The following is a 23,421-nucleotide window of genomic DNA, read 5'->3' on the forward strand; positions in this document are numbered from 1 at the left end:
CTGTATTTTATTACCTTTATGGAAGGCTGCTTGTTTGGAGGGGCTGAGTAATCACAGATACTATTGCAACTTGAGGGGATAGTAATAACTCCATAGTGGCACTGACCATGATCTACGGCAGGGAGATGGGCTTTGTGCTGTAGTTGAGGATGTACCTTAAGGATGCATTTTAGTTTTTAGAAAGGCTATACTTAGATCTTCATTCAGTGTGGTACTTGAGCATGTGCCTAACATTAAGCTTGTGAGTAATACTATTGAACTGAATGGGACTGCCTATGTGCTTAAATCACATACTTAAGTAACTCACTGTTTGGAGCTTTGTGCTGTTGATGTTATCCTTGGCCTTCAAGTAGGTACATAGTGTAAAGATCAGCTCAAATCAAAGTTCTTGATTTATATGTCCCCCACATTACAGGAAAGTAAAGATCTTGTTCTGAATTAGGTGTTTTGGGCTATCTCTAATTCCCCACTCCCTTCAGAATTCTGACTTTTACTGTTTTTGCTTTAAATTTCAAAGGTCTTTAAAGCTTTTCACCTTTATTTGCTATGTATGTATAGCTTTTCTTGTCTGGAAATTGCTGTGTTGGCTCTATGAAATTCTCGTTGTGTGAACCTGACTCATTTTTCACTTAGTACTTGACACTCCAGAGGAGCTTGAGAAGAAGCGTATCTGCCGTATCATCACCAGGGATTTCCCACAGTACTTTGCAGTGGTGTCCCGGATCAAACAGGACAGCAACCTCATTGGACCTGAGGGAGGTGTGCTTAGCAGCACTGTAGTACCACAAGTGCAGGCAGTCTTTCCAGAGGGCGCACTAACCAAGCGAATTCGTGTTGGCCTCCAGGTACAGAGAAGCAGTGACAAGGCTTATTACACCTTCCTCATTGGCTTTTCATTTGAGCCATGACCCTGGTAAAACAATACATTTTCTATATTGCATAGTCAGCAGACAGCTGAACAATTACATCAGCTCACCATTTGCCCACTGCTATCTAAAATGCCACTACAGCAAAATAAAAATTGTGGGAGAGAGAGTCAGGTCTAGAAGCTAGAGCAAGATAGTGAGAGTCAGATTTCTTGAGTTTTATTCATGACTCTGTAACTGACTGACTGTCGGATATTGGGCAAGTCACTTAATCTCTCTGTGCTACAATGGTAATGCTAACGTAGTTCACAAAGGAGTTGTGGGATTTAATTACGACTTGCTATATAACACTGGCAGGGGTCAGATACATTCATTTACATCTTCATTAAGCTACATTTCCATATTGTTTATTCATTTTTGTCTTGTTACTTTGGAAAGGCCCAACCTATGCACAATGAACTTGTAAGGAAGATTTTAGGGAACAAGGCAACCTTCAGTCCTATAGTCACCCTGGAGCCAAGAAGGAGGAAATTCCACAAGCCAATCACAATGACTATTCCTGTCCCCAAAGCCTCGAGTGATGGGATGATGAATGGTTATGGGGGAGAAACACCCACTTTAAGATTACTGTGCAGCATAACAGGTAGGCTTAGTGCACTAGAGTTTTGTATGTGATGCAGACTCTTGAGATCACAAAGTGTTGTTGGTCAAATGTATTAAAAGATTACATTGACATAAATCTCTGTAAAATCTTTACTGGGGGCTGTGATATGAAAATAAACTGCATTCATTCCACTGGAGTGGAACTGATATTTCACCACTTGGGAGAACAGCAGCAGTATTGTATATTTTTCTCCATGCTGTATAGCCCCATGCTTTTCACTTCTTAGCATTTTCTTCATTGGTTCTGTTTATGGAGCACCATATTCTGGTCAATGATGTCCAAACGTTCATGACACATAAGGAAACACAATCAATGTCCCAGAGAGTTTAGGGCCAAATTTGGAACCCCTGATTTTCTTTGGTCAGCTCGTCCTATTGAAATCAGTTATGAGTAACTGCTCATTAATATGAGTGAGGGGTTCCCCAACTGGCATATAAAATATAATACGACAGATTTTTCTATATGTGCAAAATATTCTTCTGCAGAATTAATTCTGCTGAAATAAATAGCAAAACTTTAACTTGAGTCTAATCAGAATAATTGGAAAAGGAAGTTCTATACACTAGAAATCACAAATTTATTATGATAATTTCTTCCTCCCAAGTACAACTTCAGCAGAGTTGTTACTGGGATAATTTCCCACTATATGGGTAAAGAATCTGGAATGAGCAGAAGTTACGTTTTTCTCCTTCTTAGCATTTGCACAACATGCCTCAGGTGGCACGTGATCAGGATTCATTACTGAATTTGGTCTGCTGGTTAGATCATTAGCTTTCCTGGCTTGGGCTGGGTACTGACAGGAAGTGTGACATGAATGCTGATCCATGCCCCCGTTATGTTTAGTTATGACATAGAGTAACTCCTCACTTAAAGTTGCCCTGGTTAACGTTTCGTTGGTATGTTGCTGATCAATTAGGGAACATGCTCGTTTAAAGTTGCACAATGCTCCCTTATAACATTGTTTGGCAGCCGCCTGCTTTGTCCACTGCTTGCAGGAGGAGCAGCCCACTGGAGCTAGCTGGTGGGGGCTTGGAACCAGGGGGGGCGAGCAGCTGCCCTATCAGCTTCCTGCTCCCCTAAGTTCCCTGTGCGGCAGCTGCCCATCATGCTATCAATTGTCGGCAGTTCAGCTGTCCCTCAGCCCACTGCCATGTGCTGCTCCTGCCCTGTGCCTTGGAGCTGCTCCCGGGAGACTCCTGCTTGCTGTGCAGGATGGGGGGACAGAGGGGAACTAATGTTACGGTGTCCCATCTCCTCCCGCTCCTGTCCCCCGCTTACCCCTTCTCCATATAGAGCAGGATGGGGACATGACAGGGCTCAGGAGGGAGAGAGCTTGCTGGCCGCAGCTGCTGTCTCAACTTCCTGATATACTTCAAAAGGCAATGTACTTAGAGTGATGTCAACATACTTAAAGGGGCAATGCACGTCTCTCTCTCTCTCCCACACAAAGGGTGTGTGTCTCTGTCTGCCATGCTGTCTCTCCTCCCTCCATTCATGCTGCCTTGTAGAGTGTGAGGCTACATTAACAACAATGTGTTAACCCTTGAGGGCTCAGCCGAATGCTAGTTCATCATTTAGCCATAAGGCATTCCCTGGGAAATATCTTACGCCCTCTAACTTCACCACCTCAACCAAGCTTCACAGTCATCATTGCTGTGTACAGTATTAAATTGTTTGTTTAAAACTTATACTCTGTGTGTGTGTGTGTGTGTATATATATATATATATACGCATATATATAATCTAGTTTTTTGTTTGGTGAAAAAAAATTCTCTGGAACCTAACCCCCCCTATTTACATTAATTCTTATGGGGAAATTGGATTCGCTTAACACCGTTTCACTTAAGGTCGCATTTTTCAGGAACATAACTACAACGTTAAGCGAGGAGTTACTGTACAGAAAATTTTAGCCTCATCTTTTTGCTTTACTATGTCAGAGGTTTGCATTTAGCTGTAAGTCCCATACAGTTTCAGATGCAGTTTGAAAAGATTGTTTCCAGAGCTGTGCTTCAGCACTCATCGTTTGAGAAAATGAATATTGGTTTATTTGGGCAAACTCTCTCCTTGGCTAAATCCATGCAATCCTGTTAACATTAGTGGCGTAACATCAGGTGTAACTGAAGGAAAAACTGGGCCTATTGTTTACAACAATTTGAAACATGCTACAAATTTCCTACAAAAAAGAGGGCTGGGATTTTGCTTGTTTTTAAACTATTATTTTTATTTATTTATTTATTTATTTATTCTTTCAGGTGGAACTACCCCTGCTCAATGGGAAGATATTACAGGAACAACACCATTAACGTTTGTCAATGAATGTGTTTCCTTCACAACAAATGTGTCTGCCAGGTACACACACAGCAAAACATCTCTGTTAAACTGAACCCTTTAAATCTGGTCCTTTTTTCTTCCATGCATTTCTCACTTATATCTAACATCTCTTTTGGAAGGGGTTTAGTTTAGTTTAACCATTATCTTCTATATAGCAGAATAAACTGATTATTTTAAACTGTTTAGTGGCAAAAGATAGCCACAGTTCAGCAAGGTACTTAAGCATATGTGTAATTTTACCCATTGAAGTCAATGAGACTACTCAAATGTTTAAAAGTATGGACGCTCTTAAGAACATTGCTATAGCATGAATGATTAGACCCAGAGTGCATCCATCCAACTGGGATGTGAGAGGAGATTTTATAATTGGCCCAACTGCATTCATATGATCTTTTATGCCTGAAGATGTTTTTTTTACAGACATATGTGGGATTTTCAATGTTGTACTTGCTGAATTAAATGGGAATTTTATTGTAGATTTCAGTGGGTGCAGAGTTGCAGTATCAATGAACCCCTTTGAAAACCTCACCATGGTTTTGCCTGATAGGTGCTCCTCGACTGGGCAGCCAAAAGTCTTTTGTTTAAACAGTTAATTGAAGATTCATCCAGGGAAAACCCACCAGGGGAAAGAGGTTGCTTCTGTACTTGGTTTATAATTTATAAAATAATATGTTACTTCCAGCAAGCTCCAAAGAATCAGAAATCGGAGAGGGAGAACTTGTATAATGACCTGGAAGTGGTCCTGTATGTAAATCACAACATGAGACACAGTCAACAAACTGAGTGAAGCTTACATGAAAACGAACCGCAGTAACACATCCTTCCATTTGCAAACAAAGCAATTGCACATTAACTCATTCTAAATTAATTCAGCTAGAGTATCTGCCTATCTGCAGATTTTGCTGCATTGCAGATACAACAGAGACATGATTTTAGCAGCTGTTCAGTGTCACCGAGATGAAATACTTTCCTGATCAGATTCATCCTTCTGAATAACTATAAACAGAATCTTCAAAAGAATCTATATTTTTTATTAACATATGGTGTTTATTATTATCTGATATTTATATTACAGTGGCACTGAATCAAAATCTGGTAGGCCCAGCAGTGGAACATTTTTAATAGTGAGGGTGTTGAAAGCCAGCCCCCTTACCTTTGTCCACCACCGCCTCCCCCGTCCCCCCCGCCCAGAGTTGAGGCTGGCAGCCGGGACACAGGCCCGGGGCCAGCAGCATCCCCCTGCATCCCTAGTTCCCACGCCTTTGAGGCCCAGACACACATCTAGGAAGATACAGTTCCTTCCCTAAAGACTTTTTAATCTATGAGCCCGGTCCTTCAAATTCTTGTGAGTAACTTCACTCATGCAACTTGTCCCATCAGGTTCAATAGAAACATTTGTATGAATAGAGCTAATAGAGCCATCCTTGCTTCCATCCCGCAGTATAAAGGCATATATATATATAGCACATGGCTAGGGAAAGGGGGGATGACAAGGGAGCAAAACAAAATGTCTGCTTTTCACCAGCAGAGGGCCGTACAGAGCTCTCAGGATCTAACACCCTTTCTACTGAACCAGTGTTAAAATTGGTGGATGATATAGACAAACATTTGGTAGCCAGACCAGGTACTACTACTATTTTAATTAAATGAATCTACTGACAAGCAAGTCTAAGCAAAACAATGGTAAAATTGAGTCAAGCTTCTGGAACCTTGTCTAGACAAGGGCTCTGTTGGTAGAACTGGTGAGACATTTCCCCAGTGTAGACAGCCCCACTTGCAATGAAAGCCCAGCAGTAAAGCTTTAAAAAGGTAAGTACCCAAAATGCTCAGTCTCAAATGGATGGGGAATAAACACTTTTCACTAGAGACCAAAAGAGAGACCTCTTCAGCTGTATTTTGTGTCTCAACAGCTGTATGCAGCATTAGTTATGTTAAAGGCCATACATTAAAGACTTCATTCAATAGTCAGCATTGCAGATTAGACACTGTATTTGAGAGATCCAGGTCTAGAGCTGCACTAGGGTTATGGCATCAACAGCAAGCCCAGATGTGGAAGCTGTTAGTGTGTGAACAATGAGTCACAATTGTTTGACGTATAGGCCTTCTTAAACAGGGGTTTTCAAACTTTTTTTCTGGTGACCCAGTTGAAGAAAATTGTTGATGCCCGTGACCCAACAGAGCTGGGGATTAGGGGTTTGGTGTGTGTGTGTGCGGCTCAGGGCTGGGGTAGGGATGCAGGAGGGGGTCAGGGCTCTAGGCTGGGGGGGTGCAGGCTCTGGGGTGGGGCTGGGGATGAGGGGTTTGGGGTGCAGGAAGGGGCTCCAGGTTTGGGGGGGCTCAGGGCTGGGTAGAGGATTGTGGCGCAGGCTTACCTCAGACAGCTCCCAGTCAGCTGCACAGCAGGGGTGCTAAGGCAGGCTTCCTCCATGTCCCGGCACCGCAAACCGTGCTGTGCCCCGGAAGCGGCCAGCAGGAGGTCTGGCTCCGAGGTGGAGGCGCGCAAGCACCACTCCCCTAAGGTCCCATTGACCGGGAACCAGCCTATGGTAGTGCAGAGCCAGTGTTCAGGTGGGCGCAGCGCGCAGACCCCCGTAGCTCCCCCGCCTAGGAGACGGACCTGCTCCTGGCCACTTTCGGGGTGCAGCGCGGTGTCAGAACAGGCAGGAACCTGCCTTAGCCGGGCAGCACTGCCGACGGGACTTTTAACGGCCCGGTCAGCGGTGCTGACCACAGCCACCGCGACTCAGGGCCTTACATTCCATGACCCAGTACTGGGTCATGACCCGCAGTTTGAAATCCACTGTTCTATAAGCTCCACCTGCTCTCTTTTCACTCAGCAAGATATTTAAACCTGTGCCTAAAGTAAAATCCATGAAGTCAGTGAGCAGTACTGCATGTGCTTTAAAGTTAGCCACAGGCATATGTACCTTTCTGAATTGAGGTCTTAAAATGGTTTTACAAGAATCACACTCCCATTCACAGGATTAAGTCCTTCCAGGCAATGTTTGGGAAATCACTACATTTCTCTAGAATACTGAAGAAGTTGATTGGAGTCTTGGCCAATTTCCATTCCATCAGACACAAATTTAGTCTCAGATGTACTTTTTGTCTGCTGTACATGCAATCAAATTTTTAAATGTTCCTCTGTTTGAGCACTGTGGAGGCTTCTCAAGGTAGGTTTGCCTCCCTGGTTTGAGTCAGATACAGTACAGTCTTTCCCCACTTCTGTAAATTAAGGACCTTTGAGTATCAGATTTGCTTCCCCATGTTCAGATGTCATCAGTTTCCACTGTTTAATCAATGAACACATTCAATGTTGTAAAGAAAGGCACAGAATGAATATCCATTATTGTTCATCTTCAGTTGAGTAAGACCAGAGTAATCACGTTTCAAAGTGCATGGTTTGTGGGACGCTGTACCATGTGATCTACAGTAAGTAATAAGCCCCCTGTAGATTGTATCAACTCTGAGGAGTCTTTGACCCCTCGTGAATTCCTCCTCCTTCCTACGGGTGTCAAACTCAACCACGTTTTCCACCCACTCATCAAATTTTATTTAAATGAAATTCCATCAGCTCCAGAGATAAACTAAATGAAAATAACAGCTTTTATTCCTTTCATTTTAAAATATATAACAGGGCATTTATGCTGCTTCAGCTCAGAACTGTACAAGATAGGATTTTTTTTTCACTGCCTTTATTACACAAAGAGCAGTCTATTTGTCTCAACAAAGTGTATGGCAGTTGTAATCAAAAATGGTAATATTTATGTTCTTGCATTTTGAGAAGGGGTAATGTTGCTGTCTACTGACTAGCCAAAAGAGCAGGTGGAAGGTAAGGTAGTTGGGAAGTAAGGGAAGTTTTCCTTCTGCTCAACTGGTAGAGGCCTGTTTTTGGAGCTGTAGTACTAGTCCTGGTTTCTGAGGTTTGCATGCAATTTATATAGTGATCTGTGTCTACTGTCTGCGATACATGGGTCTGTTGCAACATCACATGAATGAAAGTTGCTTAGTGAGAAATAGTGAGGAATGTTTTCAATGAACTCTGCTGGAGGAAAGTGCTAGAAGTTGGTATTCTCTTGTAAGCAGTTTAAAGTAAGTGGTTGTTGAATAAGTGAAGCCAGATAAACGATGGCCTCTCATTGATTTAATCAGTTTATAGGCAGGCATATTATCTAAGAAACTATGTCAGGCAGTATGGGCTGTATCGTTTGTAAAATCCAGATAATACCTGAGGTTCCAGGCTTTCATTTCTTGCTCGGGTAAATCTGCCTGGCCATAGTGCAGGAGCTGGTTAGTACTGGGGGATGTTCTCTAGGAAAAGAGTTTCCTTTCATGTCCTATCAGCAGATCGTATGTTCTGTTCACTGCTGTAAAATGCAGTTTCTTGTCTAGTTGACATGGAGATTAGTAGGGCATATTTTGGTTTACAGCTAAGCCTTAATGACAACAGGTTAGGTGAGCAGGGCTTTAATTCAGCAAGTTACTGTTTATTGTCCTGAACCTGCAAAGACTTCCACATATACTTCACCCAAACTTGAAATCTTTGCTGGATTAGGATCTATATCATTTGTTAAAATTTCCTTTCACCAAGAAAAAATGCATTGTGGGTAGCCTGACCCTCATCTCCCAAAATTGATGAGTTTTAATTTTCTATTTTTTTCTGGTTTTTTCATGAATAACTGTGGCTGTGTTACTTGATGTCAGAGGGGAATGGTTCCAGGACAGTGTCTACACTACCAGCATGGAGATTTGCATTGCTTACATCTTGCTAGATGGCCAGTTTCAATAACTGCTCTTCATGTTCCTTCACAGGTTTTGGTTGGTAGACTGTCGACAGATACAGGAATCTGTTACTTTTGCCTCCCAAGTGTACAGAGAGATTATCTGTGTGCCCTACATGGCCAAATTTGTTGTGTTTGCCAAATCACATGATCCCATTGAAGCTCGATTAAGGTGCTTCTGCATGACAGATGACAAGGTGGATAAAACGCTAGAACAACAGGAAAACTTTGCAGAAGTTGCCAGAAGCAGGGATGTAGAGGTACAATACAAGACTATAGAGTATCATTTTTTTTGTCTTCATTCACAGTGTCTTGCCACATCTATTTCTAAAATCACAAATTCTGCATGCTATCTGATATAGGAGGCAGACATTAGTATTTAAGAAATGTTTTGTAATTGGATTCAAAATCAAGCTTACATCCTCCAAACCAAAGAATGTGATGGTATATTTTTGTGTGTGGAAATGTATACTGGCCTTTTGAGTCTGCTTTTCTGTTCATAAAAATGAACAGCAATTGCAGAAAACTCTTTTTATACTTTCAAGTTGTATGCATAGTTTACATACCGAGTTGGTTATGTTTTGTAAGCAGAATACTCTGATCTCAGACCAAGGTGTAAGATAATTCAAAACAAGCACCAAGTTTCAGGCCAGCTCTGAATTGATATGAAACTCTCATGTCATATCAATGGGAGCTAAGGTAGGCCATCACTGAGTTCTTTGGAAAATCCCAGTTGTAATCTTTAGATTAAAAGAAAGCATTGGGACGGTGCTGGAATGAGTGGCCTGTAGATGCTTCATTCTGGAGGCTCAGAGTTCCAAGCCCTCGAGTAAAATTTTAAAAAAACATCTAAGTGGCTTTGGGAGCCTAGATTCCATTTTTAAAATTGACTTAGGCACCTAGAAACCTAAATATTATTGACATTCAATGAGACTCAGGCTCCTAAGTCTCTTTTGAGGCATTTTTGAAAAAAATAATCTCTAAACTCATTCCTTTACTCCTCATGCCAATAGGGTTAGAGAGTATTATATAGGTGGCACTCTCTATTGAATCCAGGGGAGGGGAGTCCTCAGGATACTGTGATGATCACTCCTATGCAAAACAGCAATACAGAAAGGTAATGGGTCCTGCCTTCATCAAACGAACTCTGCTGTGGTGTACAAACAATGCTGAGGGAGACAGGAATACTCCTGCTGAAAGGCTCGCTTTGTTTCTTGTCAAGCAAGAGTAATGCTAGTTTTGGGGGGAGGAGGAAAGATTACAGTGGGCTATTTCCTGTGGCCCTTAGACAGGCAAAACTGTCACTGAAGTTGGTAGGAACGTTGGCTATGAAGGACCGCAGAATTTGGTACACAAAAACAGAGAAATTAGGTCACTGGGCAGCTACAATGGAGGGAGATCACCCCAAGGGCAGGTGTAGCAGTATTGCACACCGATGCACACACCTTACAATTTTCTCAGAGGAAGAAGCAGTTTTAAACCCACCTGCGCACTCTGTAGGAACCCTGTCTGTGGAATCTACCTGGAAGATGTTATAAATCAATGCATCTACCAGCCTGCCTCACCCACTTCCTTCCAACCCAGGGCTGCTCACTTTGTAGCCTGTGCTTTCTGACTCCAAGACCTTCAGTGGAATGGCGGGATGAAGGCAGCTGTGCACTGCCAGTAGACATGGGAGCTGCAAGCTTTGTTCAACACTAGGAAAAGCGCACAGTGACCCTTTCTGTGGTGGTCACAGGAGAGCGATTTAATTTTAATTAGCTTTGCGATGTAACCTGTCAAGACAAAATCTTAAATTCCTTGTTATTCAGATAATCTCCCACTGACTCCTTTAGAAGTTTGCCTGAGGAAGGAACTCGAAAAAGCCAAGTAACCACCTCAGGATTCATTCTTTTGCACTTATTAGTCATGTTTTTGATGTTTAAATGATTTAAGCTTTGTAAGGCACATCAAATTTTATAGAGGATGGCGCTCTGGATTTTCAAAGGCTCTAAGAGCAGTTAGGTGCCCACCTGCCACTTTCCACCGAATACCTATTAATAATCACAAAGATCGTCAACACCTTGACAGCAGTAGTTGGATTTTGTCAGCATGTTTACTGTTGACATCAGTGAGAAAAGCCGTGTTCATCCACCAACACCAAGAAGTTAAATTAGCAGGTTTGATAAATATTCATGTTTCGTATTGAACACAGAAAAGCCTTTCTGTGTGGATATTAGCGCTGTTTGTTAAATGCTCTTTTACTGGCTGAGTCAATTCCTTCAAATTTGATGACAAGCGGGAAATGGATAAAGCACAGTGCATTCTGCCTCCTTACAAACACATTTTTCTACTCTAAATCCCAACATCCATAAATGATTTCTCAGGTTCAGCATCTGGTGCTAAAGGCGGTGATAGGCAATCTTTTGCAGAGAAGACAGATAAAATAGATACTCATTACATTGGCAAGGCTAAATTCTGGGGAGGTAGAGGTAAGAAGTGCTCTTTGAATGTGCTGATAGTTTGTGTGGGGTGACTCCAAAAACTGTGATGAGATGAGTTCCCTGGGACTGAGGAAGGGTCATATAAATAACTACCAGGAGATAGAAGCAGTATCCTAGAGGCATCCTAGACATTCACTTGAGGCCTGGTTTTCAGAGGTACTGAAGGCTCATAACTTTAGTGGGAGCCAGTGGGATCTGCAAGTGCACAACCCCTCTGAAAACTGGGCCTATGGAGCCCAAGGCAAAAGCCTCAGCTCTAAGACTATTCCAAGTAGATTGGACCGTTACGGTCACCCTGCTGCAGAATACACAAACTATGGAATTATTTGAATTGACCAAGAAGGTAAAACGTGTAACCTCACGATACTCTCAGCCAAATTTGCTACATGCTAGCTCAAAATTGGGATCCTGAGTTTGCTCATGTACTAAGATCTTTCCTTCAACTGTAGTGGTGAACACAGAGTGACTGACTGCTTGAAGAGGGAACAGAGTTAGTCAGAAAAGGGCAGGTGAGAGCTGAAAAGAAAACTGGGGTAGGTGCACTTGTCGTGCTGTGGCATGATGCTAGCGGGTGCCCTGGGTGAGGGCCACTGTATGGTAACCAGTTTAGTGCAGTATGCTGAAAAATGCACACGTTCTTGTAAATGGAAAATCTGCACAGATTTACGGAACACAAGGCATCGTTCTCATTAATAAGCACTTCTCACTACTCTTAGTAGATGAAACTAGTATGATATTCAAAATTAGAATTGAAGTTAATCATCTGAAATGTGTCTTCACACATTCTGGAAAATTATAGATGGCAACACTAATGCTGAGCGTTGAGATCATTGTATTCTGAAAATTTTAAGATTGGTTCAAATCAATGCAGAATTGTGCTTTCGTAAGGATAAATCAAAATGTGGTAGAAATGAATATTGAATATGGCCATTCATATGATTTGGGGGGGTTTCTTTTTTTAACTCCACATAGGTATTAGAAGGAAAGCCTATCTACGTTGACTGCTTTGGCAATCTGGTGCCACTAACAAAAAGTGGGCAACATCATATATTCAGTTTTTATGCCTTCAAAGAAAATAGACTTCCACTGTTCGTCAAGGTAATGGAATAACTTCAGTTATGGACTGTGGTTTTATTCAGGGCTGGCTCTGGGTTTTCAATACACTTGTCAGTCTGGAAAATGTCCATCCCACAGATTCCCCACCTTCACATGTAAGAAATTCTGAAATAAGTATTTTGTTGATATGAGCAACCACTGCCTCCTGTTGTCTGGTAGGGCAAACCAGACTTTATTGAATGGTCCCAAATCTGGGTAAAAATGCACGGTATGCGTACTAATCTGTGGCTATATCACTCTCATCAGTGCATGGCATACTTACAGTGATGCATTTCAGTCGTTAATGTTGTCTCTTTTGGAAGACTGCTCTCTATCTAATGAGATGAAGGAACAGCTCCTTTAGTCCTTATGTTTTATTTTTCATCCTTTGATTGGTCCATTTGCAAGTGCAGTCCTCTGTTTTACAGAAATACATTGTGACAGAAGGAAACACTTGTGCAAGGCAGCAAGTGGATTTACATAATTGGGAAAATCCTCTTAATACTCCTGTATTCGAACTCTGCTATTTATAGTAGCAGATAAGCCTCCGGAGCGCTGATACTAAGTGGTTTGACTGTGGTTCACGAGAAAGCTACAAGTACTGGTCTGCATCACAGACAGGTTGGCTGAATTGTACTGTGCTGGCCTTACTACTTATCACACCAAAATCATATAAATACAGGTGTAGTTCTTCAATTGTGCCATAGGTATTCTTCATCTCTGGGCCCAAACTTACTCCGACTGAAGGCAATGCAAAACGTCCTTTGACTTTAATGTGAGCAGGAATGAGTCCTTTATGTGTATTTCAAATTATGCTGCTCATCCACTGCCTTCATAGGGTCTCAAGTGGAGGAGCAAGCTGATTGTGATAACAGCTGTAGACCTACTGGCATGGATCTGCTGTGCTTACACCTACCTCTGACAAATGCACTTCTCTCCTTTTAGAGGGAGAGGTTCAGAGGGCTTCAGGTGCAGTTATAAGGTGACTCAATTACTTTTGAAAATTGTCATATCAGTGGCACTAGAAACAGCCCATAGAAAAGCACTTTCATAGGCAGTGCAGAGCAGATTTTCCCCCAATTCTCTGACAATGGGTTTCAAAGCCATCCCTAAGTGACTGTGCCTCGGAGTATTGGGGTAATTCTGTATCACCAACAGTGGTGCCAGGGCCTACTGGGGCTGAGATTGCTAAACCAGTCATTTCACGTCCTTGTTTAACTTAAAAACGTTTAATGATCTCTGTGATGTAAAATTAATTTAGCTAGTCAGCGATACAAAAGGGGATTACTTGAGAAGTGAATTTTGAGAAAGCACCTACAATTCTAGATAGGTTAGTCATAACCAAGGAACGCCCTCGTGTGTCACCTCCCCCCGCCCTCCAACCCAGCCCACTATTGGAGGAATGTGACTTCTTTCTATAGAACCGATTCAGCTGTGTTTGTCACATACTGCTGGCTTCACATGGTTGTGACCCATCCTGAATTTTCTAATACAGTCCTGAAAGTATGTCGTGTGGCTCTCCGTCCTGTAGATTCAGGTTAATAGACGCGTGTAACCACATGGCTATATTTAAGATGAATTTTTATCATTTGGCCTTGGTGAGGAAACCCGTAATTAGGTATAATTCTTTTATTTGTATGTACTTCCCAAGACTATTTACAGAACCTAAAAACACTTCATATTTGAAGTCCTAAATGTTGCATGTCCAGTTCTGCCTTACAGATGTGATACATGGGGATCTTCCAAGGTTTACTTCGAAGTCTCAGAACATCTCATGATCTCATAATCATTTTGTTTTGTTTCAGGGGTTATACATGGTCACACTTAAATAACTTGCAGTTTTTCAGAGATATTCCAGCAGTATTCTCAATGTTAAGTGCACTGATTATGGCTTTAATTGATAAGGTATTTTGAAATGGAAGAAAACTTTTAAGTGTGACCTTTGTCACTCTCTGCCTATAGCAGAGGCTAAATGATCAATTACTGTCTCTTGTTACTAATGAAGTCAAAGAAGCAGCAATTGATGATAATCTACCTAGGAAGATACAAAGGCATGTATAGATTATGGTGGTAGTATGTGTGAATTTTGAAAGTTTTTATTTTATAGATTAATTTTAAAATGACCTAGCATCAATATGTCAATGAAAAACAGAGTTAGTGCCGGTTACCATGAGAGCATAGTCACAGTGCAATTACTGTCTCAAACTGCATTGTGTGAATAAATCGTTATTACTGACTTCAAAGTGTCTAAATTGTTTAGCTGATCTCTCCTGTTTTTCACATATATACACATACTCAAATATATAACAAACAGAAACAACAAGACCATAAACATACATCCACATACATGAAGAAGCTTTTTTCCAAAGCTAATCTCTTCCTGTAACTAGTTTTGACACTGCATATGGAATACAGAGTGCAGCTAAAGTACAGATTAAACTTTTATATCTTTGCTGCATTAGGTACGAGACTCCACACAAGAACCTTGTGGGCGACTATCATTTATGAAGGAGCCAAAATCTACAAGAGGGCTAGTCCATCAAGCCATCTGCAACTTAAATATCACATTGCCACTTTACACAAAGGTAATGTTAACTGTACTATATCAGAGCTTTATAGAAGTTTTTGTTTAGGATCATCAGTATCACAGCACAACCAGGAAATAGGCAGGAGGGCAAAAGATTGTTAAAGACTTATAATTTAGGGCATGTTTTCTATAAACTCAAGTCAATCTATGTTAGGCTGACATACAGCTGCAGTGGTTCATGTCCACACTGCCCTTCTGTCGTTAGTGCGCATCCTCACCAGGAGCGCTTTCACTGATTTAAGAGGGGCAGCGTGGGGGACTGAAAGCCAGGGCTTTCAGCTCGATATGCGGCTCCCTGCTCCTCACTGGGAGCCTGGCTGCCCGCCTCCTGGCTCCCTTCTCCCCATCAGGAATGGGACAGCCGCACTGGGTTTCTCGATTCCCCGCTCCACACCAGTAGCACGGCAGCTGACCAGACTCCAGGCGCGGAGCTTCCTGCCGGGCACAGCCATACTCCCCGTGGGGAGTACGGAGCCAAGAGACCAGGGAAGGCAGCCAGGCTCCTCGTGGGGAGATCTATGCTTGGTGTCCAGTCGACTGCCCCATTCCTGGCAGGGAGTGGGGAGCCAAGAAGCCCGGTGTGGCTGCTCTCTTCCTGGTGGGGAAATTAGAAACCCAGGGGGGCATCCGTGCTTCCAGCGGGGTGATCTGCACCCGGAGTCCGGTCATCTGCCATGCTCTCAGCAGGGAGCAGGAAGCTGAGAGCCCAGGCAGCAGCCCAGATCAGAGCATGGAGCTGGGAGCCTGGGCAGCAGCCTGACTTGGAGTGGGGAGCCGGGACCCTGAGGGGGCAGCACGGCTGCCCATGGGGAATGGGGAGACTGGGCAGCAGCCTGAGCCAGGAGCCTGGGTGGCAGCCCAGCTTGTAGCGGAGATCGGGTAGCAGCCTGGCTGGGGAGCCAGGAGCTGGCTTCTTGTCAATTTCATGGCTCCAGTGGACAGAATGATAGCCAGTAGATATAAGTAACGCAGTGTCTACAGGGACACTGCATCACCCTAACTATACTGCCATAAGCCCTTTGTCTCTCGTGGAGGTGGAGTTTCTATGTTGGAGCAGTAGGACAATTAAGCTATGTCTACACTACTGCGGTAAGTCGACCTATGCTACGCAACTCCAGCTACGTGAATAACGTAGCTGGAGTCAACATACCTTAGGTCGAGTTATCACAGGTATACACCGCGGTGAGTCAACGGGAGAAACTCTCCCGTCGACTTACCTTACTCTTCTCATCCGGGGTAGAGTACAGGAGTCGACTGGAGAGCAATCTGCTGTGAAATTGGTGGGTCTTCACTAAACCTGCTAAATGGACCGCTGGTGAATCGATCTCAGCTATAGTGTAGACCTGCCCTTACATTGGTGGGAGCAAGGCGATAGTGTGTACACTGACATAATTAGGTCGACATATGCTGCCTTAGTTGACTTAATGCTGTAGTGTCAACCAGGCCTAAGGGTTTTAGTATTAGCAAGGGAAAAATAAATAGTATTCAGAATCTATCAGTTTATTTGAATATTGGCACAACCATTCTTTTGAGAACACACAATGCATATTTGACATATCACTTTGCATGGGGGGAATATATCAGATTTGAGGCAATATATCTTTCTGACTGAATTTCAAATGACATTATTTCCATTCTTTAAGTTTTTAAACATACCCTTCATTCTGGAGATGGAATAGTCCAAAAAACAAAATCTGGGTCACAAGGGATATGCAAAGTGTGATGTGAAGCCCATTGAAGTTAGTGGAAAGACTACCATGGACTTCAGTTGATTTTGGAATGGGCCTAGGCTAAGCTTGATCTCCATGCCAAAATTATATTGAAGCTAATGACAATTCTGTACAGTGTTAAAACACAGAACTGGAAATCAGTGAGTAGACTTAGGTTCCATTCTCATCTTTGCCAAAGACTTCCTATGTGATCTCGAGTAAATTGCTTGACCACTTTGTGCCCTAATGCCTTCTCTATAGAAATGGAGTTCCCATTCAAGCCCACCTCTCACAGGGTTATATAAGAATAAATTTGTTAATATCTATAATGCACATTCCTCATATATAAAGTGCCAAAGAAGTTCCAAATATATTTTTATTATTTATTACCTGGCCATAAGAGGCTTGAAAATCAAAGTATCTTGCAATGGCATTTCCATGTCACTGACAGAACAATTTCATTGTTCATTCATATCGTTGGACAGAAGTGAAGTTGCAATAGTTAATGTGCTCTACAAGTTACAGTAGTTATAACAGCATCAAAGCTAACAGAATCAAATCCTAAATAGGATTCTAATACAGCAGGAACATTTTTTGCCATCTGTTCAAAGCTGTCAAAAATCTGCCACAGTGTGCTTAACAACATCATACTTTGCAACTGCTCTCTAATCAGAACCTTCTCAAAGGGCATATTGATATACCTGGTGAAGGAAAGCAGCTAATAGCAAAGGCAAGTAGGAACAAGTCAGTATTTGCTAATATTTATAAATAGTATATTTGAGCCCAATTGGGGTTCCACTGAAGTCCATAAGTCTTTTCATTCATTTCAATGAGAGCTGGTTCAGGCACTAAGAGGAATTCACCTGTGCAGAGGGCCAGCACAATTCTATTCTATCCTCCTTGTACCTCTCTAATAACCACAGTACTTGAGTGCCTTCCAAGAGTGCATTAAGCGAGACTAACGTCTGTCTTGTTGCCATTCTTTCTTACCAGATGGGCAGCCCCCTGCCCAGGGGTGAATTTCACCCTTGATTAAACATGATTAGAAGAAATACATTACGTTATTGTGAGATGTGTTGTAACCTGCTGTAGAAGGTGCCTTGTAATAGTCAACTAGAGCACCATACTTTTATGTATATGCTGCATGTCTCTATCATATGCCTTAACACTGCTCGTAACACTTTAGTTTTGAAAGGGTTATTAATTATTAAGTAATTATTAAGTATTTTTAAGTATTTACCCATGCTCCCTTAATATACACAGTATGTACGAGTTCTATGGTGTATACCTACATTCCATCACAGGATTTAGGACACATTAGAAGCCTAATATCCCACAAGCAGCTTTTCTGTTTATAATTTGCTTGACACTGCCACCTTTTATATTTAAACTGACCCTCTGCCATTTTTGATTCGTGACAACTGACTTGCAAAAACTGTGCTTTTTACCTACTCTTTGCCTGTTGAATTTTGTCAGAAACAATACTTTTCCTATCCTTTTCTTCTCAATAGTCCGTATTTTTTCTCCTCTCTTTTTCCCCTCTCTTGTTGCATGGCATTTTGGGGCTGAAAGGAATCGGAATCAGACCAAGAGCAGGAAGAAGAGGTAATTGTGTTATAATGCCACTTCATCATGGCTCTGCTATTGGTTATTTCTACTAACAAGTGAGCACTAGCATAGGTCTTAGAAGACTGAATGTTTTGTCCTTTGGGGCATATTATATTGTCCACTGACCTAGTGCTAATGAGATGGTTCAGTTAGGAGCACCATTCCTTATAGGTTAGTCCTGTTTAAGTTCCATTTTATGAAGTTCAGTGAGATTCATGGTTGCTTGCAAAATTGATGGGTAGAAGGGTGCAAAGGTTTGTTGTTTTTACCTAGGGAAAAAATGGTGTTTTATCCAACAATAAATACAAAGGACCTTTTTTTTTTCGGTATTGAAAAGATTTCAATAGTTTTTTGTAGTCTCAAAGCAGTGGTGCTGGAACAATTTGTATAGTGGGGGTGCTGAGAGCCATTGAACCAAACTGTACACTCTGCATATGATGGAAACCACTTCAAGCCACGGGGTGCTGCTGCACCCCCAGCACTTCTAGTTCCAGCACCTATGTCTCAAAAACATGTGGCCTGATTCTCTCTTGTCTCAGAGCTACTCAGTGCAGAAGATAAAGGATGGTGTCTAGGTGCTAGTTACACCTTCCTGATTCTCATACAGTTTAGAATTGCTACTAGGCAATTCTACAAGACCCCAAGTGCCAATGGAGCATGGCATAGCAGAGCTGTGCTCTGACCCCTTTGGAACAACCCTGACATGCTCTACAACACAGGCACAAACCCAGATCCAGCATAGTTACATCCAGCAGACAGTTCCACTACACCAGGGAAATTCTTGGTGAGGAATTGAAGCCAGATTATGGCCCTTTGTGCCACCTGAATTGCACAAAGGGGCTGTAACCCACTTGAGAATCTGTACCTTTTATGACAAAGTCCATGTATTTGTCTGATGGGTCAGCTCCTCTTATATTTGCAATCACATTATATTCTTCTGGCAATTACAGATATTTCTTAGGCTCTGAGCCTTACATGGTGAAGTAACATCAGAAAAATATTTATGTATTTTTAGTTGTGTTGTATTGACGGTTACCAGCTGGAAACAGAAAGAGAGAGCTAGAATCATATGACCAGCCAGCACCCTATGAACTATTAACATATTCTCCACGAATCACAGAACGGAGTTTGGAAACTACTATTGCAAGAATTTTAGATAACACAATTATTCAGGTTGCCATTTAAAAAACTAAATATTAGGGATTGGAATGATTATAATAGAACACACCTTAGGCCATAGACATTTAAATAATTGGGCCGTATTTTCAGAAGTGCTCAGCACTTGGCAGGTGGCAAGTAAAAGTATGGCCATATTTTTGAAGAGCCTAATAGCGGCTGAGCTCTTTTGGAAATCTGGCCCAGTTATGGGTGTGGAACATTTCTGAAAATCTGTTTCCATTTATCTATCTAATCTGATATCCTGCTTCTGTCAATTGCTGATACACATAGGAGTTACAACTCCCTTCCCAACACCCAACAGTGTTAGACCCTGAACCATGAGGCTAATTGTTTCAGTTTTAAAAATGACCTGCCTGGGTCAATATCCCAACATAGAATTAAAATAGTAGTTTTTACTGATTTTGTATTACTAAAATTCATTATTATACAGACATAGAAGAACACTTGGGGAACTATTGTGAGGTGAATTGTCCAAAAATTAGACCAATTTTAGGGAGTCTGTATTTCCCTTTGTTCATCTGTGGGATTTCCACTAGCAGTGCAGTAATTACACAAGGACATTGACATTAAAATAGTTGCTTACATTAATCTGTAGTTGTTCACCTAAGGTTTACCAATAGTAATGTAACCTACAAGTGATCATAAGGCAGGTGTGTGTCACAATTCGTAATAATGTATTTCTGTTCTGATCACTCCCTTGAAAAGCAAGAGATAGAAGATAAAGATAATAGTTTGGGGCAACATCTTGCATTTATCCACATATAGAATTCTTATTGGCGGATATGGGAATTCTTCACACTTACTGAAGACAAACGGTGGGCCCCAGGGTTATATGCAATATAGTTTTAGCATTACCCAATTCCTTTCTTTCCATTCATTCTACCAGTAGAGTTGACTCTCAGGGTTAAATGTTCAGAATGTAACCCCTAATTTTGTTCACACCATTTTGGATGTGTAAATTCCATTTACATGTGAGATTCTTTTATTTGTGCACAAATAATAGTGCTGTCAGAATTCCACAGACAAAACTGTGAAGACAAAACCAAAGGCGAACTTTGAAAATTTACCCCATAAGACCTTATATATACATATATATACATGCACAAGTGTGATATTGTAACCATTTCACTTTGTGTGTTCTCTTTCAGGTTGACATGACCTCAGAAAAAAGTAAGATTAAAAAAATTATAACAACTGTTTGTGTGAAAGCTGATTAAGAATAAAGAAAAGCATGAAAGAGACCGCAAGCTCTAATTGACATTACTAATAATTATAATAGTTTAAAAATGTAATAGTAAGCAATATAATAGGAATGCAGCTATTCAATTAAATACATTTTTAACTTATAAATTTATAAATAATACCATATTAAGACAATTCATCTAAGCATTCACTTTCCTTCAACATCCCTAGAAATCCTGCTATTGCTGTTATGCTTGTATAAATATCCATCCCTCCATTTTTATGTTTTTGTATGTTTGTTGGCATAGTATTGTCACCTCATTTTTATCAGAGAAATGACAGTATCACTTTTTAATAAAAGCATCACTAAACTCCCCAATATACTTCATTACCTTGATTACAAGAAACACAGGCATATGTAAAAGTGATACTGTCCAAAGTAATCAGGCTGTGTAATCCCCATTACTGTGGTGAAATATGATTGGCTATATGGCTTTAATTAGGTCCCCCCCCTCCGCCATTATTACTGGAGCCTGACAGTTATTAGTTGGAGTGATAGGGATTAATGGTGGACTAGTGAGAGTGGACTGGCTTGGTCCTAACCCATAACAAACAAAAACAACACGGAGTCTGGTGGCACCTTAAAGACTAACATTTATTTGGGCATAAGCTTTTGTGGGTAAAACACCACTTCTTCAGATGTTTCTTCAGCTGCACTATAACAAACAAGTGCTCTGCTAAATGTCTCCCTTTAATGAAGATGCAAACCCAGACAAATTTATCTGCTCAATTTGAACAATCCTGTGAGGAGAGCTGAGAGCTTTTGTATGCAGCAATTTTTCTTACTAACTGCATTTTGGGGGAAAAAATGACTTTTGACTTGTTTCGGGGTTGCAGCCATCTTTAAAAGTGAATACAATTTAATACAGAGGAAAAAGTTCATTTCTGCATACTGTCTTTGGAAGTTTTGCTATTGATCCATGTGGCACTACACACCAAATTAGAATTAGTTATTTTTAGCACCAAATTCCTGAGACATTAATCTTCCCCATTTCCCCATTTTTTAAAAAATTATTTATTTAGCGCATGGTGCCACTGTGTAATAAACTCCTTTCTAGTGTGAGGGTTTTACAGGATTTAATGGTAATTATTTGCACAATGGCAAACCGATCTTTTCTCTTTTGGGGTTCATAGCCGAGGCCCTGACCCTGCCAAAAGGTCAGGCTCCTGTGCCCATGCGGAGTTACACTGAAGTTAGTGGGGTTCCATGCAGACACAGTGCATCGCAAATTTTGTTTTTATTTACTAGATTAAAAGGTTACTAGAAAGAAATGAAGCATTTGGAAATCCTAACTTAAAGGATTTTGAAAACAAAAAACAAGAAAAAACCCATCCCTGATGTACCAACCCTCTTCTTTTGTTGCTGAAACGGAGTGATTTTCATTAGAACAAATAGGCTTTTCAAAGAGCCTGGATTCTTAAAATCCCAATAAAATTCCATACCAGTCAGAAGCAGCTAACTAGACCTCCCAACCTGTATCAGTACCCACTAACCTGGATCCCTGGACCTATGTGGAAATCCATAAGAATTGTGGCTGCTCTACATAGATAAAGGGGTCCACACTACCTATTCACATTGGTAGTGGGCTTAATGCCAGTATTTCCCATGAACTGACAATTTGTCAAGTATTATGAAGCGTGCACAATGTTGAATTTGTCTCAAATGTCTCCCAGCAGTTCTGGAGATTTCACAAGCTTTCCTTTATTTCCCATCAAACCTTAGTTGCTCTGTTAGCCCTCTCGTTTACCATAATGGGCGTTTGGTAATACTATAAAACAACACAGAAATGACCTGTTAGTCTGGGAAACAAAAAAGTCCAGTTTTACTGTGCCTACTTCCCCAGTGGAGGAATACTCTGAATTCATGAAATACAAAAAAAGTATTGCAACAGGGTGAATATTTTTTTAAACAAATGCAGATATTTGGTTGCACAGAATCTTTCATTTTGGTTTACTCCATCTTCAATTAATACCTTATGATACCGAAACATATCACTCTTAGTATACTGTAATATTTTTAAAAGCAAGAAAAATTCATTACATTACAAATAACAGTGGTGCTCTGGACATAACTGACATTAATCCTGTACTATTTTATTCAATCAGATGCAGATTTCTTAATAATCCTTGTTCGAATTGGGCCCTGTCACAAAATATTCTCCACAAGCAACTGTGCCATATCCTGAGCTGCCTACAATCCTATACTTTGTATATTGGTTGTGGAGAATAGCTAATACTTCAATACTTCACCACAGTATGTTGTGTTTTATTTTCATGTATTATTTTAATTTATAACCATTCTCCACCTATTGCTTTTAAGTAAGGCTACATACCCAACACCTTTGCTTTGCATGGAAATAACTTGGCTTACATAAACTGTATGTGTGTCCAGTGTGAATGTCTGATTTTTGGTTGCCATACATTACATTTTTTGAACCTTTAAATTCACATTTAAGTTGATTCAAGGTTATTTTTATTTCCCCTTCTTTTTTTTCCTTCTCTTTTTTTATCCTCTATCTATATGTTATTTGTCAATGAGGATGTTCCAAGGAAAGGACCATACCTCTTGAAGCAGAAGAATGTTTGTTTCATTGTTTAGGTGTGAGATCCCCTTAGATGAAATGCCGGTTTGCAGCTGATTCAGATCTCTCTATATTTGATCATACTTTAGATTACTGCAGAATTAAATACACATAAATATTTTTTATTTTGATCATTAAGAAAAACAAATGCCTACTTCTACCCAAATGTTACTCTGACAGTTTGCTACCACTGGCTTTCACTTAGAGGAAATCGAATTTTAATGGGTTTTTTGTTTGTTTGCTTGCCCCCCCCCCCTTTTTTTTTTTCCTTTTTCTTGGTTTTTTTTTTACATT

The 23,421-nt window shown here is 41.0% G+C and overlaps 1 protein-coding gene across 9 annotated transcripts in view; it reads left to right on the forward strand.

Moving 5' to 3' along the window:
- ANK2 (ankyrin 2) overlaps positions 1–23,421 on the forward strand; it is a 589,776-nt gene that overhangs the window by 538,568 nt on the left and 27,787 nt on the right. For all 9 annotated transcript variants that reach the window (XM_084626827.1, XM_084626832.1, XM_084626829.1 and 6 more), the window contains 8 exons: positions 634–845; positions 1,305–1,509; positions 3,783–3,879; positions 8,674–8,902; positions 12,098–12,223; positions 14,683–14,805; positions 18,089–18,121; positions 20,452–20,473. In XM_084626827.1, coding sequence (XP_084482953.1) covers positions 634–845; positions 1,305–1,509; positions 3,783–3,879; positions 8,674–8,902; positions 12,098–12,223; positions 14,683–14,805; positions 18,089–18,121; positions 20,452–20,473 — 1,047 coding nt within the window. The remainder of the gene's footprint in view (positions 1–633; positions 846–1,304; positions 1,510–3,782; positions 3,880–8,673; positions 8,903–12,097; positions 12,224–14,682; positions 14,806–18,088; positions 18,122–20,451; positions 20,474–23,421) is intronic.

Source organism: Lepidochelys olivacea (assembly GCF_965140295.1).
Source record: "Lepidochelys olivacea isolate rLepOli2 genome assembly, chromosome: 4".
NCBI classification, from domain to species: Eukaryota; Metazoa; Chordata; order Testudines; family Cheloniidae; genus Lepidochelys; species Lepidochelys olivacea.